Here is a 13,753-nt window from a genome sequence, read left to right on the forward strand (position 1 = left end):
GGTGAGATGGTGTTCCGCCTGTCGAACCTTTTGATTTTCGAGGAGCTCGAGTTGAAGAAGATTTCAATCCTGCAGCTTCCATAGCTTGAGCTACGGCGGCTCGTGCTGCTGAACCGGATCCTCGTCTAAGGGTGGGGGAAAGGTGGGTCCGATAACTGTTCTCGTCAGCGCGACTCGGGGAACAGGAAAAGGAGGAGTACGAAAGTGGGGGTATGACGAATCGACCCCAAAATGAGAGATCAAGGCCAAAGTGGGGAAGAGGTGAACACGAACACTCACTGTTGTTGCAAGTTATCCTGCCTACTGGTCCGAGTCTCACAACCTGGATAAGGACATTGGAAAGCTTTCACTCCCGTGTGTATCCGATGGTGTCTTTGCAAATGTCCTCCGGTTGTAAAAGCTCTTTGACATATATCACAGATATGAGGTTTTGCCTTTCCCTCTGCAGGACCGGTAGCTCCGTTTTTTCCCTTTGTGGAGGCGGAAGAACCGATTGGTGGCATGTCCATGGAAGAAGACTGAGAGGTATTGGCGGAATCAGGGAAAGATACAGGTGTTGAGGTGTTGGGCGCCGAGCTGTGGAGGTGAGAGGTAGGGGTAGCATAGGGGTTGACGATTGTCATCGTCGGGCGTTGGTGAGGGGAAGTATGTGAGGACATTTGCATAGAGTGAAATTGAGAGGGTGAAAAAAATGGCTCAAAATTTAGAAAGAGGGTGAAAATGCCGTATGACGTGAGCGAGGAACGAAAATGTGAAGGGGAAAAAGAGATGTGAAAGTGAAGAGAGAGTCCCAAAAGTATGAACTATGACTGTGCGTGAAGGAGTCGAAATTTTAACGGTGGCCCAAAAGAAAATGCTCGTATTTGAGGTTGCTAGCCTGTTGAAAGGATTTGACCGAGGTGGCCGGAGATCATGTAAGGATTGCTGGATTTTCGATGATACAACCAGGGTAACATACGTTGACACCGTCAATGAGAGGTCCGAGGGAAGGGGAGGATGAGACAGGTGTAGTAGATAAAGGAACGGGATCGATTTTTAAAGTTATGAAAGGTGAGAAGTGAGATGATAGGGAATAAGTAATAAGGGTAATGATAGAGGGTAAGTGATGAACCGGTATAGGGTGGAATGTAAATTTTTTGATGAGAAATGACGGGTATGAATGGATTGGTACCAGTGAAATATAATTTTTGGATTTTTGTATTATTCGGGCAATGATGCTGGGAAGGGGTAAAGTGATACCGAAAGTGCAGAAAGAGAACCGAGCGCCGGAAAGGCCGAAGAGCGTGACAACGTGTCGGTCGGGAAGATTTGGACAACGGAGAGTGCAAGATGTGGATGGGGAAGGTAGCAAGGTGGTGCGAGTGTAAAGGGCGCATCAAGAGGCACGACGGAGAGAGAGGGTGAGAGTTGAAGAGTAAGTGGTGGTATGAATGGTTAGATACGTGTTCGTCGTGTTTTGATGGCATATGGGTGGTTGGGGGTCCGGGGTTGGGGAATGAGTTTTGAATTTGAATTTGGGGTGTAGAGGCAAGGGGAGCATGCGATCAGACATCGTGTTAGAGACGGACACGGAATAGTCGGTTGGTTGAAAAGATGAACAATAATGTCGGATCCAAATTTATTCAAAGGGGGTTTGGTTCGAGTGATTGGGGGAGGGGGAGGGGGTTCGTAAGAAACCGAAGACCCGACGAAGGAAGGGAAAGATTGACCGTGAGAGGGAAGTGGGCAAGGTGAGGTGAGGGCGTAACAAGTGTGAGAATTGACGACGGCGAGGAAATGAGTAGATATCCGAAGTGAACGGATAGTGATAGAGAGGGGGAGAGAATGATCATGTTATGACAAGGTTAAAGGTAGTCGAATGGCGTGTCAAAGGGAGTATCGTCAGCTTTTTGATTTCTTTTCCGTCCATTTCCTCTAAGCGTTCTGAGATGAGACAGTAGGTATGACATCTTTTTTTCGTACCTCCATCTCTTCTTCTTTATTACGCCCCTATCATCCTTATACGCCCCCACGTCATGTAGGATCATAAAAGGGTAAACACGAGGGAGGGATGAGTCAGTCACTCTTTTTCTGACTAAACGATGAATGAGAACGGATTCGGCGATCAACCCGCCCCACCATGAGTTTTCTTTTGGACTTGTTCCCGCTATAGCTATACAACTCTCATCAATCATGTTGTCACCCTTCCAACACGCCCTTTACGCCCCATTTCATCCCCACTACCATGTCAAAACCCGATGCATGAAAGAGAGAATGTGGGAGAATTGTTGACGACGCGACATGTATGTATTTGTATACCGTACCGGGAAAAGATGGACGATCATGGATCAAAAGAAAAAGGCGACACCCGAAGACAAGACAAAAAAAGTTTTGATCCGGTCAAATGGTTCACGTTTCACATCTAACGGTCTAGACTTGAAAGGAGATGAGATTATGTGTATCCAAGATGATGAAGAAATAAGGGATGAGATGATACGTTTTAAAAAGATCGTCTGTGCAGGGATTTATTATCGTATCTAGGGTTTTCCTATACCCTGGGATATTTGATGGATTGTGTGGGTTCATAACCTTCAATCTTCTTAACCTTTTCATCCTCCAGAATTTTCACTTCACATATTCAGAGACCATCCCATCCATGTCACACGCACCAAGGGGTTCAAAGGAATGACGAACGATTCGAAATTGAACAAAATAACTCACACTTTTTCTTTGACGTATCCCAATTTCTCAATACCAACAATCCAAAATCCAAAATCCACAAGCCTCTTAAACTCCAATTCTCCAATGTTCTTTTTTCAGATGGTCAGATATCACCAAGATAACAGCTCCTCTAACAACTTCTACTATATCTATCTCACCACTTTCTTGTCGTCTCTCTACGACGAAAGAACGAAAGCTAGTCGTGGAATCTTGTTACTCTAATCTGATCAGGGGCTGATGATGTGGTTTAAGGGTTGTGGAAAGGGTGTAGAAAAAGGGTGGGTGTTTTACTGATTTCCGGATTTCTACTTCCGAAGTCTTTTCTTTCTCACTCTCTGTTTCTTTCTTTTCTGTCATCTCCTTTTTCTCCGAACTTTTGTTTGGGCTCAAAATGAGGGACCGACGGTACCTGCGGTCTCGTTCGGCTCTGTCCGTTAGGTGAAGAAAATACACTCGGGACTAATTGACGCCTCCCGCGCCCGCCCATTGGCTACGTCTTTTTTCTTTCTCTCCTCCACTTCCCATTCTTTATACAGTGTCAAAGTCAACCGTGGGATGAGGGACGAGGGGAATCAGGGAGAGAGAGCTATTCGTACCAATGGACGGACACAGTGTCCGTTCATGACGCACAACTCACGCGGGGAATTTCTCCGGTGACTCTCTTCCCTTTGCCCCTCTTCCCTCCTTCCCCATGTCAAGCACTTCGCAGCGATCGCAGCTTCCGGCTTCAGGCTTAGAGCACACACATACGGACTTAGACCGGGTCACGCGTCAAAAACGCCAAATGACCAGAGACTAAAGGGGAAAAGGCACAGTGCACAGACATCCGTTAGTCTTCTTTACCCTCGGCCACATGGCTTGATTTCCCTAGATGATGCAATAAGTGATAGAAATGCGGGTAGAAAGTATGCAGAGATGAATAGCCTAGCTACGAGTATACTTACGCCTCTTCACCCAATAAACCCGCTGTCAACTCTCTCAATCTCCTAACCAACATGCCAAAGTATGCGTCGCCTCGACCGGTTTTACCTCGTACTAAATCAGAATGCTGCGTGTCAGCCGAGACTGGAGCGCGTTCCTTCTTCTGAGAACGGGGATAACCCGGGGTCGTTTTACCATCTACCTGACGAATCTGATCCGCACCAACTGCCGAAGAAGACTGTAAAGTCTAGAGAGAGGCTTGCACTTGAGTCGTATTGGGACCCGGCTGATAATAACCCTCAAAGTCGATATGTGAAGGGACGAGAGTGGAGGTGCCAATGGGAAGATAAGCACACATGACACGAGATCAAAAACAGAATGGGCAGGAGGACAGTGAGGAACAGACAAAACCGATTAGAGCAAGTAAAACAAGACAACTCACCACCTCAACATAATCCAACCTCTCCAAGGTCCCCCTTAATGTCCCAGCTACACGTTCCAATACCCTACCCGTCGCTGCACCTCCAACCGACGAGTTCATCTGACCAGCAAAACTACCAAGACTCAACGATAAATTATCCGGTCTGACTTGTTCCGGCGCGCCTCGGGCGTCGTTTGCGTAGTAGAGAAGATGTCGCCAGACTAGTAAAAGAAGAGATTCGATGGAATCTGACCTGATCAGCGTATGTCTTATGAAAAAGGCCAGATGACTGACTAAAGTAGAGATGAGAACGAGAGGCAAAGGCGGCGGAGATGTTCTCAAATGTGGCTTCGTCTGGAGAGATATCGAGTGTTTGTAGTTTCTAAATAGTCAGCATGCAGTATTTCGAAATGCCATCAAAGTCAATGGTGTTCAAATCTGATTTTAAGAGGAGACACCGGAGTGTTTTCTAGTGGAACCCTCTGACATGTATTTGAGACTTCAAGTGGACGAAGAAGAGTAACAAAGCAAACGAGTGTCGTAAGAAGAGTAAGGAAGTGGACGAATGTTGTAGGAAGAGTAAGAAAGCAAACGAGTAACGTAAGAAGAGTAAGGAAGTGGACGAATTTTGTAAGAAGGGTAAGGCAGCTGTCGAGCGTCGTGAGAAGAGTAAAGAAGTGGATGAGTGTCGTGGAAGAGTTAAGGAAGTAATCAAGTAATGAAAATTATGACCGAGGTTATGAAGACAAGAGAGAAGAAGAAAAAAAACCAACATCATAATCATCTTCCCCCAATCCTTCCTGTAATCTCTCCACTAAACTCTCATAATCCGTACTATTCTCTTGCACACCTTCCGCCAACTCCCCAAGCAACTCCACTACCATGGGTAAACTTGGAGCTGTAGAAATATATTTTGTCGCGTTACCTCCAGAACGAGCGACTCCAGTGACTAACACCGGATGTCCTGTACCTCCTCTTAAACCTTTTGTAGTGGCGCAGAGATAAGATAAGAGAACTTGGTTGAGACTGAGAATTTGATTTTCGACTGTTTTGTAAGCTCAACTCTGCGTTTACATAACTACTATTGAATGTTCTCCTGTCCTTATTTCCATTTCCATTTCAGTTTTGATATGAGAAACGTGGCTCACCTTGTGTTTCCGATCCATCTAATAAATTATCAAACCAAGCTTGTCGATCGAAGAATCGCGCGGCTACCGATAACACTGATAGATGTAAAGCACCAAACCCTGATGGTGATCGCTGGCGATCAGTCACAGTCAATTAAAAATGGAGAATGGAGAAGGAATAAGACACACCAAGTCGTCCTCTGGGACTTTATGAATTACCATATTGATCAACGCTACTAACAATCGACATTCTTCTATACCGGTCGCAGTAATGTATTGTTGGTTTTCCCTGAATAGGAGAAGGATGGATTCTCGATGAGCATTGAGGAAGCTTATTGCCTGTGCATTAGTCATTGTGACATACCCAAATGAGGGGAAGTTGAACTTACATGACCCGCACCGGATCGTTGTGGCTTTGCCAGACTTGACAAAGTACGCGCGAGGAGTTGAAGGGATAGGATGAGAACTCGATGTTGTCGGAGTATCGTCTCTGTGGCTGAGGCGTCGGCTAAGATTTAGCAAGATGACTTTGACTTGGCGGTTTCGACAGCAGGGAAAGAGTATCTCAAGACAGGCAGAATCTTTGTAGGGGATAGAGAGAAGAGAGTAGTAACGCAAGTGAGAGAACTCATTGGGTTGATCAGGAGGGGCTGCAATGTCTGGATGATATAGGGGTAAGAGGGAAGAATGACATTTACTCACCCATTGAATCATCCGCTATAGGTTGTACAGCTATAAATCCACAGGTCGCAAAAACCTCAAAGATGCCTGCGTCCAACAACTCTTCTGCTCCTTTTCTACTCCCCGCGACAGTCATCAAGAAGGCAGTCTTCGCTTCGAACACCCAGTAAGCGTGGAAATCGCCTTTTAGTCAGCTCTCTCTCTCTCTTTGTGTATGTGTGTGTGCGCGTGGTTCGTGTACTACAAGCTATGATAGAGGAAGGATCATATACTCACTTGGATCCGGTCCGAGACAATCTATCAAAGCCATCTCCCTATCTTTGATACTTCTCACAAACAACGACAGATAACCTCCTGAAGTGAGAGGAGACAAAACATGACGATCTCTCGCCGTCTGACAAGCCGAGACTATACCAGCGAGTAAAGAGAAACATTCCGTCTTCCATACATCTCTATCGTCCATTGCGTCCCTGCACAAAATCGGAATGAATCTATCTTTTTTCGTTCCCAGTACAGTCATGGTAGCTCTTTGTAATGCGGATGGTGGGATTGTCGTTTCTTTACTGAAATTGGAAAGAACCGATGGGGCGATAGAAGCTCCATCATCATCCACTGGGGTAGATGAGGCAAGAGGGAGGAGTTGAAGGTATTGACCTATTGAAGCGTATAGGTTTCCTCTGGCATGTTCTGAGAAACCAGGATGGGTGACAGCTTCTATAATTCCCAACAGAACTGCCGAGAGTTGATCAACGGGAAGATTTATACCTTCCATTTCTCCCAATAGTCGGACGACGGTAGACATAACCACTAAAACTGATTCGCATAGGATATCGACGATTCCGGGTGCTTGAGCGGTGGTCAAACGACTAAGTAGAACGTCAAGCAGAGTGAAAAGGACGACATCCTGTTGTTCGTCACTGACATGGTGGAACAACATAGCAAGAGACACTTTGAGAGTCTCGTTCCATGCCGTTAACAACTCTCCTTTGGCCAGGGCAATGTCCGTTTCGCGATTTTTCCGAGATAAGGTGGCTAAGATATATTCAGCTTCTTCTCCCATGGCTTGAGATTGAGGACCAGCAGTCAGGGTACCGGTACGTTCGAAATGTCTTCTAAACGCGTAGAGCTCGCGTTTGAGAGAAGGGATGTCGAACCACTCGGCGTCAGGGCGTTTGAAACGATCAAAGTCGAATTCTTTATAAAATGTCAGATCACGAGCTGAGGCAATGTTCTCGGGAACGGTTTCTCGGAAAGTCATATCGATAGATTCAAGGAGAGAGATGATAAGGGGCGGTCGGGCTTCTTCATCCACTAAATCTTCTTCCGCATCTGTTGCCAAACCTCGAAAGAGGGCACGGGCAACTGTGGTAGATGACGGTCCTGCACCGTCAAATGAAAAGGTCTCCAAGGCTACACAGGACAAGATCCATCGTTGGTACTCAAGAAAGACCACGAGAGTGTCGGCGGTGGTGGGTATTTCTGATTGACCAGTGACAGCTACTCCTGAGCCAACAGCGTTTTCGGTGGTATTAACAGGACAATCCAGGGGTATTGTCGCTAATTGTCGACTGGCATAGGCCGCGGTGGACATGGCAAATGACATGGAGGAGCGACTGGTAGTAGGGTGGGAAAAGAGTTGATACAGAAGACGTGCAGATTTGGCCGCGAGTATTGGATGAGTCTGAATGAGTGCGACGGCGGATGATTCCATATCGGTACCCTCGGTCAGCTGATCAAGGATGATGTTCAAACATGATAGTCTGGCATCAGGATCTGAGGGGTCCTGAAGGTGGATTTCTTTGGCACGGAGCTCGAAACCGAGGAGGAAGTGTGAAATGTTGGGACCGGCGAAATCGATGATTGTACCATCCACGAGAAGGTCCAATATGGCCGAACGAATCAACAATGGTAGATCATTCAGATCATCTGGGGTATCTTCACCTCGCAATATTCGGCGGTCGATATCTGTAATTTCTTCAGGGGTTACATCCTCGCCCTCACCTTGTAGACGTTTGCAGAATCCTTGAGCGATACGAATAGAGTCATCAGACGCGTCCAATATACCGGCCAGACGGTTGAGGGAAGCAGAGTATTCGCTTCTGAACACATCCCGTTTGCTGAAGATCGGTGATTGAGCCAAAGACGAAATGATCCGCGTGGCCATGTAAGAAACATAAAGGTCGTCATCTCCTACTAGGAGAGCAATGGCGTTAATCGTTGACAGATGATTGAGCAAATGATGATCAAGACTTTGTAAACCTATCGGTCGGCGGAAGGAGGTGGCAGATATACGGGAAGGGTCGGAGAGGGTGAGGAGGAGCACATCGGAAAAGACCAGCTGGATATCCAGAACGCGATACAGGATGCGTAACACTCGTAAGAGAACTTTTGTTGATTGAGTACGTCTTGATTGAGATTGCTGAGAGAGTGTGTCGATGACTCCGACGAGCATGGCAAATATCTCTGGTTGACTGAGGATACGGAGGAGGACGGTAAAGCCTGGCTCTTCAGAGAGAGAAGTGGCAATTTGGCTTATAGCTCGACTACTTGCTTGAGTAAGAAGCTCAGTCATATCAAACGCTTGTAAAGCCTTTTCCATGAAACCAAAGACAGAATCCAGCAACTCCCAGCGTTCATCGTCTCTTGCATATCTTCTAGCTTGAGGCATCAATAACACTCGTTCCAAAACATAGAAAGTTCCACGTCGAAGTGAATTTGCCAGTCGAGGAGTGATTGATCGTGAGAATTCGGTTTCTACGGGAGGGTTTGGAAGGAGGGCAGTCAAGAATCCGAGATATGCACGTGTGAGGGGATAAGTCGTAGCGTCCACTTCGGAATATTCCATTTTAGCTATCCAGCCGATGGGAGCTGGTATTCTTGAACCTTCCATCTGCCTGACGTCAAGGTTGGGATCGACAAAACTGATACGTTCGTAGGCTTCAACAGCTCGACTAATGACTTCATCATCGGCACTATCTCCCGTCCGTCTACAGAAAGCAGTAGCTGCTTCAAGGACAACTGCTTTGAGATGGGTCGGGATATCACAATTGAGAAAGTCGAATAGCATTTGTAAAGGGTGGGGTTTCACTTGCAGCAGAGCCCCTCTGGCAAGTCCTGACCATCGTACGATGGCCACCAGCAATCTCGTCCATCCGGTACAATTGTCAATGTCTTGGTCTGACATGGGGTCCATAGATGTTTGTTTATTGGTCTTGATAGGCTCAAAGATATGAGGCATGATGTCGTGATAGTGGGAGTAAAACTTGAACAATGACGCCAACTGCCATCGAGTCTCTTTCAACCTCTCATAAGCCTTAGCAGCGCTTGCGGGTCCGGTCGAGATGGCTACGAGCAAATCCCAAAATGCTTGTCCGGGATGAACAGATCGAGAGTCTAGCACAGCGCCAGTGAAGGTCGTGTTTGACCACAGATGTTCAGCACTATCCGGTGGCAGAGATCGGTATACGGCAGCAGCGAGAGCCATGTAAGCTTGGAAAACAGCAGTAGGAGCCGTTGCTGCTGACGAACGACGAATGGAAACGTCTTCTTCTTTGTTCCTGAGGTTTCTGAGGAAGTGCTTTTTGCTAGCAAGACAATCGACAAGATGTTGATGTTGAGCGATGATGAAATCGTCATTGGTAGGATCAGAAGCGGTAGCAATCTTTATTAGACTGTCCTCGGCCACCTCTTTGGCTTCATCTCGTTCTTCCAATCCACGTTGTTGTCGGAGATCGATAATGATCTGTCGCGATAGTTGAAACGCATCGCCAAAGACGGCTTCTTGGAGAAAGTGTTCAGCCGCGGGGGGGTCTATCCCAACTTGAGCGACGTCAGGATCGTGTCGTAGAGCGGAGAGATAGAACATGACCCATGTGAGCTTGACGGCTTCTTTGAGCGGCGGTATCGTCCAAGTATCTTGAATCTGCCAACATCAGCCTCAGCCCATCCATGTCAAGCTTGAGTGCTCACCGCAAGGCCGGATGCCAATTTGAGAAAGCGGATGTCTTTGCACCAATCATTGGTAGCTTCCCATCTCACGTCGTTGATGTCGAGAGTGTCCATGGGTTTTGCTGCTGCACATAGTGCACTGTTCATTCAGTCATGATTCGTTAGAAAGAGGTTTACTCACGAAAACACCAATCCAACCAGTCCGTCCACCTTTTCGGCCTTCTTCAACCACTTGAGAACTTTGATGACATGTCCTCTACCTAACAGACCACTTTCAGCAATGATCCCTAATAACCCCACCAGTTTATTCTGCTCCGACCTGATCGCACCTATTCGAAAACTCAAGACTTCGTAGTCTGTAGCATTTCCTGATGGAGTTTTGAGCAGAACATTCAGCTTGTCCTGTAAGACGTCTACTTGGCTCAATATTTGATCGACCATTGTTCCATCTCCCCTCCCTGGCCCTAAAGACGTTTTGATGGTGAGAATGCCTTCGACCCATTCACGGAGAGTATCGAACGGTGCTGTCGTTTCGGCAGAGGGAGATATAGTGAGACGTAAGAGTTCTCGGAGGAAGTTGAGCATATCTGCGAGCCAGGCATGGAGGGCGAATACAGCAACCTCAGCTGATGAGCGAGCGGGGTAGGTAGAACGGAGTGTTTCTGCTTGAACGGTCAAGACGGCAGCGAGAAGTTGAGATATGGAGAGACCGGAAGAAATGGAGTTTGTGATATTAAGCAGGTCACCAGATATGTTTATTGATCCACTTGGGAGAGTGAGAGGATCTACATGATTCAGTTGAACATTTATCATAACATCAGAATGTTGAAGTGAACATACTCTTTTCTACAGCTTGCTTGGCTTCTTCGCTCGGAGGTGGGAGAGAAGTGAGGGCTAGGATCCATGGTTGCGCTTGTTCCAATTTTGAGTAAAGCTGTCTTATGACTGATGTACTTGGGGAGGACAAAACTCGACTCAAGAGATGTTGCAAGTCGGTGAAAAGGGCGTGATCCCAATTGACGAGAGGAAGGGACATTTTGAGTGGGTTGATGAACGATTCCTGGATGTTATTTTGAGAGTACCCCGCCAGACTCTTCTTTTGTGTTCGTGAAATCGTTACTGTCTTTGAATGATGTTCACCTGACCCATGACCATCACCCAGCGTTCAACATTTCAACATTCACGATGAACTTGTGAGAGGTTAGGAAGTGGGTGAATGACGTGGCATTATGTTTTTACAAAAACGCGCCACCCTTATCAGAATTTCCGGTCTGACGCGTTTTCCACAAACAGACAAAGTGGTCGGTCGTCACTCCTTTTTCACTACTCCTCCGTCTCTTTCTCACTCTTTCGTTCTTGTGGCTGCAACTTATACCTTCAATCTATAACATCTCTCACTCTCGCTTCAACGTCATGTCGGCCAAAACCGTAGGTGGAAAAGGTGGGAAATCCAAGACTTCAGCAGAGACCAAAGTCCTCACTACTCGATCGTCAAAGGCTGGTTTACAGGTGTGTTACGAGTGACATTCCATTGAATCTCTCAATCGTTACTCCCACAAGGTTAGAGCTGATTGATAAACAGTTCCCTGTCGGTCGTGTGCACCGGTGAGACCCTACTCATTCTTTAGGTCAACTCATCGAGCATGTACATATAAGAGATGGGGACATAAGAAGGGAGGGAACTGATGTTTCACAGGTTTTTGAGAAACAAGAATGCAAACCACGTCCGTGTAGGAGCTAAAGCGGCGGTTTACGTCGCTGCCATTATGGAGTACCTGACTGCAGAAGTTCTCGAACTTGCAGGCGAGTCGTCTTTCCATGCACTTATGTTTCCCCTACACGATGTCAGCTCGATTGACACATCAGGTAACGCAGCCAAAGATCTACGAGTCAAACGTATCACTCCTCGTCATTTACAACTCGCCATTAGGGGAGACGAAGAGTTGGATCTTTTGATCAGAGCTACTATCGCCGGTGGTGGTGTCATGCCGTATATCCACAAAGTGAGTTTCTTCAACTCTTCCTTCACCATATCGCTGATGTTTCAGGCATTGGTAACGAAGCCCTCCGCTCCGGTGAAAGCGGCCGTAAAGACTGCTTAGATGGAGGTAGAGCGCGGAGAAGTAAGAGGTATGGATGTAGTATGGTGAAAGAGATCAGTGGTTATTCGGGGTATGGAGCAAGAGATACCCACCTTTATTTGTGATTCCCTTAAATGGTCATCTTGTTAAGTTGTGTGAACGGAGCGTGCCGTATTCGTCATGCTAATCTCTCGTATCTTATTCGTCCTACAGGTCTCATGACATTATATTGGAGTGAAGTTTGAGGCTTCATCTGACACACGTTGAACTAATCCTCTCACACGTATCCATGGATCCGTCCCATTCCAAGTCTCCCTTTCGTCAATTATGACCAGATGAGGTGATCCTCGCTGTTGAATAGCAAACGAAGCTCCCACGGCTGCGTAAATACCAGCTGTTGATTAATTGATCAGTGTATCCTCTCTGAGATCTGCCACTCACCAGCTTGCAAATCTCCATCGCTCAATAACAACCCCGCACATAGCCCTCCTAGATACGCATTCCCTCCTCCCGTGGTATCCGCGATCTGACCCTGTTCGTCTTCTCTCCAAAAAGCTGGTGTCCATCCTTCCCAATCATCGGAAATGGTGTAAGCCCCTAACTTCCCAGCTCGGACGATGACCTTCGGGGAGCACCCCATCTCGTCTGCTAAAGCATCACGAAGTTGGCGAGTGACATTCTCGACATCTCTCTTCTCTTCTGTCACGGTAGACGTATTGCCGAAAGGTAACGCAAGGATTGACCGAGCTTCGATCAGGTTAGGGGAGATCATATCGAGATGAGGGGCGATAGTCCTGAAATTCTCCAATTCCGAGGGAACACAAGAGAACTGTAACATCCATCAATTTCCACTTCCGTGGAAGACGATTCATAAGACTCACGCCAAGAGGTTCCCAAACGATCTTAGCTTTCCAATCCTTACCTATCCCATTTATACCCTCCCTACGAATCGATGACATCTCCTCTACGATGGCCTTTGCTCGGAGTGTTCCAGAGACCACGTGGATATACTCTGGTAAATGAGGTTGAGCGAAAGGGGAAGGAGGTAGGATGAGATCTTTAGGAGTGAGATGAAGTTGAGGTGATAAGTATTTGAAAGTTTGATGACCGTCTCTAAAATATCAGTCCCAACATACTTTATGAGCCCTCTCCACTCGACTCGATCTCACAACAGTACGAAGTGGAAGAATGAATATAGGAAAGTCAGACTGGCCCTATCTTATCCCCAGAATAAATGTTCAACGCCCTTGTGGTAGGTCCATCTCTAGCACGAAGCCAGGCCATCTCGCCATAAGCTCGTAACTGAATTTCGAACTCTGAAGGGAAGTCGTATCCTTTATCAACGATGAGACCAACGTGAGTTGGAGGTAAGAACATTCTAGCCGCTATCATAGCTATCCTAAAGTGAGCAGATAAACCCATCATTTGAAGTGACTTCCAGCAAAGACGAGTGAGAAGGATTAGTACATACCATAAGTTCCCCCTCCTCCAATCTTACATCAGTCTAAAACATATAGAAGAATAGAGGGGCGAACTGCAGGTTTGTCCGTTGGTATTCCGTCATCCTGAGAAAGTCGGAAATGATCAATGATAAACATTCCTTCGTGTTAGTCATAGCTTCTGTCGGCCTGTCGGCAGCTTGGAGGTTAATTTGAGAAGTGTGAAATAAAACCCACCTAGACTTGTCACTCTACCTTTTGTTGATAACAAAGATTGAGATGGAGGTCGAAAGCTGTGTGATTTCATGATGTATATTCCATTCCTTACAAGACGAGTTAAGAGTGACTTGTCCTTGAAGTTTTGTTAGTAAGTAGAGGTTAAGGAGGAGAAAGAAAATCTGGATGTAACGTGTGAAATCTTTCTTCTTATTTCTC

The 13,753-nt window shown here is 46.6% G+C and overlaps 4 protein-coding genes across 4 annotated transcripts; 1 reads left to right on the forward strand and 3 right to left on the reverse strand.

Annotated features, from left to right (window-relative positions):
- Positions 1-130: 130 nt before the first annotated feature.
- TREMEDRAFT_26196 (uncharacterized protein) lies at positions 131-503 on the reverse strand (the record flags this gene model as incomplete). Its single annotated transcript, XM_007000674.1, has 2 exons — positions 131-155; positions 280-503. Coding segments are annotated over 2 exons (249 nt in total), but the record flags the coding sequence as incomplete, so codon positions are not given.
- A 3,092-nt stretch (positions 504-3,595) lies between these two features.
- Positions 3,596-10,849, reverse strand: TREMEDRAFT_42231 (uncharacterized protein). Its single transcript, XM_007000947.1, has 12 exons — positions 10,639-10,849; positions 9,980-10,583; positions 9,820-9,937; positions 6,127-9,772; positions 5,872-6,033; positions 5,559-5,677; positions 5,359-5,508; positions 5,191-5,302; positions 4,816-5,087; positions 4,337-4,424; positions 4,064-4,290; positions 3,596-3,748 (listed from the first exon to the last, which is right to left on the reverse strand). Exons 1-12 carry the CDS (start codon positions 10,832-10,834, stop codon positions 3,641-3,643), a joined length of 5,802 nt encoding a protein of 1,933 aa, XP_007001009.1. The 5' UTR covers positions 10,835-10,849; the 3' UTR covers positions 3,596-3,640.
- A 282-nt stretch (positions 10,850-11,131) lies between these two features.
- Positions 11,132-12,090, forward strand: TREMEDRAFT_70917 (uncharacterized protein). Its single transcript, XM_007002008.1, has 5 exons — positions 11,132-11,307; positions 11,381-11,403; positions 11,495-11,601; positions 11,665-11,801; positions 11,847-12,090. Exons 1-5 carry the CDS (start codon positions 11,212-11,214, stop codon positions 11,898-11,900), a joined length of 417 nt encoding a protein of 138 aa, XP_007002070.1. The 5' UTR covers positions 11,132-11,211; the 3' UTR covers positions 11,901-12,090.
- A 13-nt stretch (positions 12,091-12,103) lies between these two features.
- On the reverse strand, positions 12,104-13,625 carry TREMEDRAFT_25064 (uncharacterized protein; the record flags this gene model as incomplete). Its single annotated transcript, XM_007000516.1, has 7 exons — positions 12,104-12,273; positions 12,321-12,708; positions 12,761-12,990; positions 13,034-13,037; positions 13,089-13,313; positions 13,415-13,479; positions 13,556-13,625. 7 exons carry the CDS (start codon positions 13,623-13,625, stop codon positions 12,104-12,106), a joined length of 1,152 nt encoding a protein of 383 aa, XP_007000578.1.
- Between the last annotated feature and the right edge of the window lie 128 nt (positions 13,626-13,753).

The sequence above is a fragment of the Tremella mesenterica genome (genome assembly GCF_000271645.1).
Source record: "Tremella mesenterica DSM 1558 unplaced genomic scaffold TREMEscaffold_1, whole genome shotgun sequence".
Lineage (NCBI taxonomy): Eukaryota > Fungi > Basidiomycota > Tremellomycetes > Tremellales > Tremellaceae > Tremella > Tremella mesenterica.

What these genes read in the sequence shown, in the direction of transcription:
- TREMEDRAFT_42231 (XM_007000947.1), bottom strand. Translation starts at nt 10,834, where the DNA reads ATGTCCCTTCCTCTCGTCAATTGGGATCACGCCCTTTTCACCGACTTG. An exon ending in CAAGCAAGCTGTAGAAAAGA is followed by an intron (nt 10,584 to 10,638) that starts GTATGTTCACTT and finishes TGAATCATGTAG; the next exon opens with ATCCTCTCACTCTCCCAAGT. An exon ending in TGGGGGAAGATGATTATGAT is followed by an intron (nt 4,425 to 4,815) that starts GTTGGTTTTTTT and finishes CTGACTATTTAG; the next exon opens with AAACTACAAACACTCGATAT.
- TREMEDRAFT_70917 (XM_007002008.1), top strand. Translation starts at nt 11,212, where the DNA reads ATGTCGGCCAAAACCGTAGGTGGAAAAGGTGGGAAATCCAAGACTTCA. An exon ending in AGAAGTTCTCGAACTTGCAG is followed by an intron (nt 11,602 to 11,664) that starts GCGAGTCGTCTT and finishes TTGACACATCAG; the next exon opens with GTAACGCAGCCAAAGATCTA. An exon ending in TCATGCCGTATATCCACAAA is followed by an intron (nt 11,802 to 11,846) that starts GTGAGTTTCTTC and finishes CTGATGTTTCAG; the next exon opens with GCATTGGTAACGAAGCCCTC.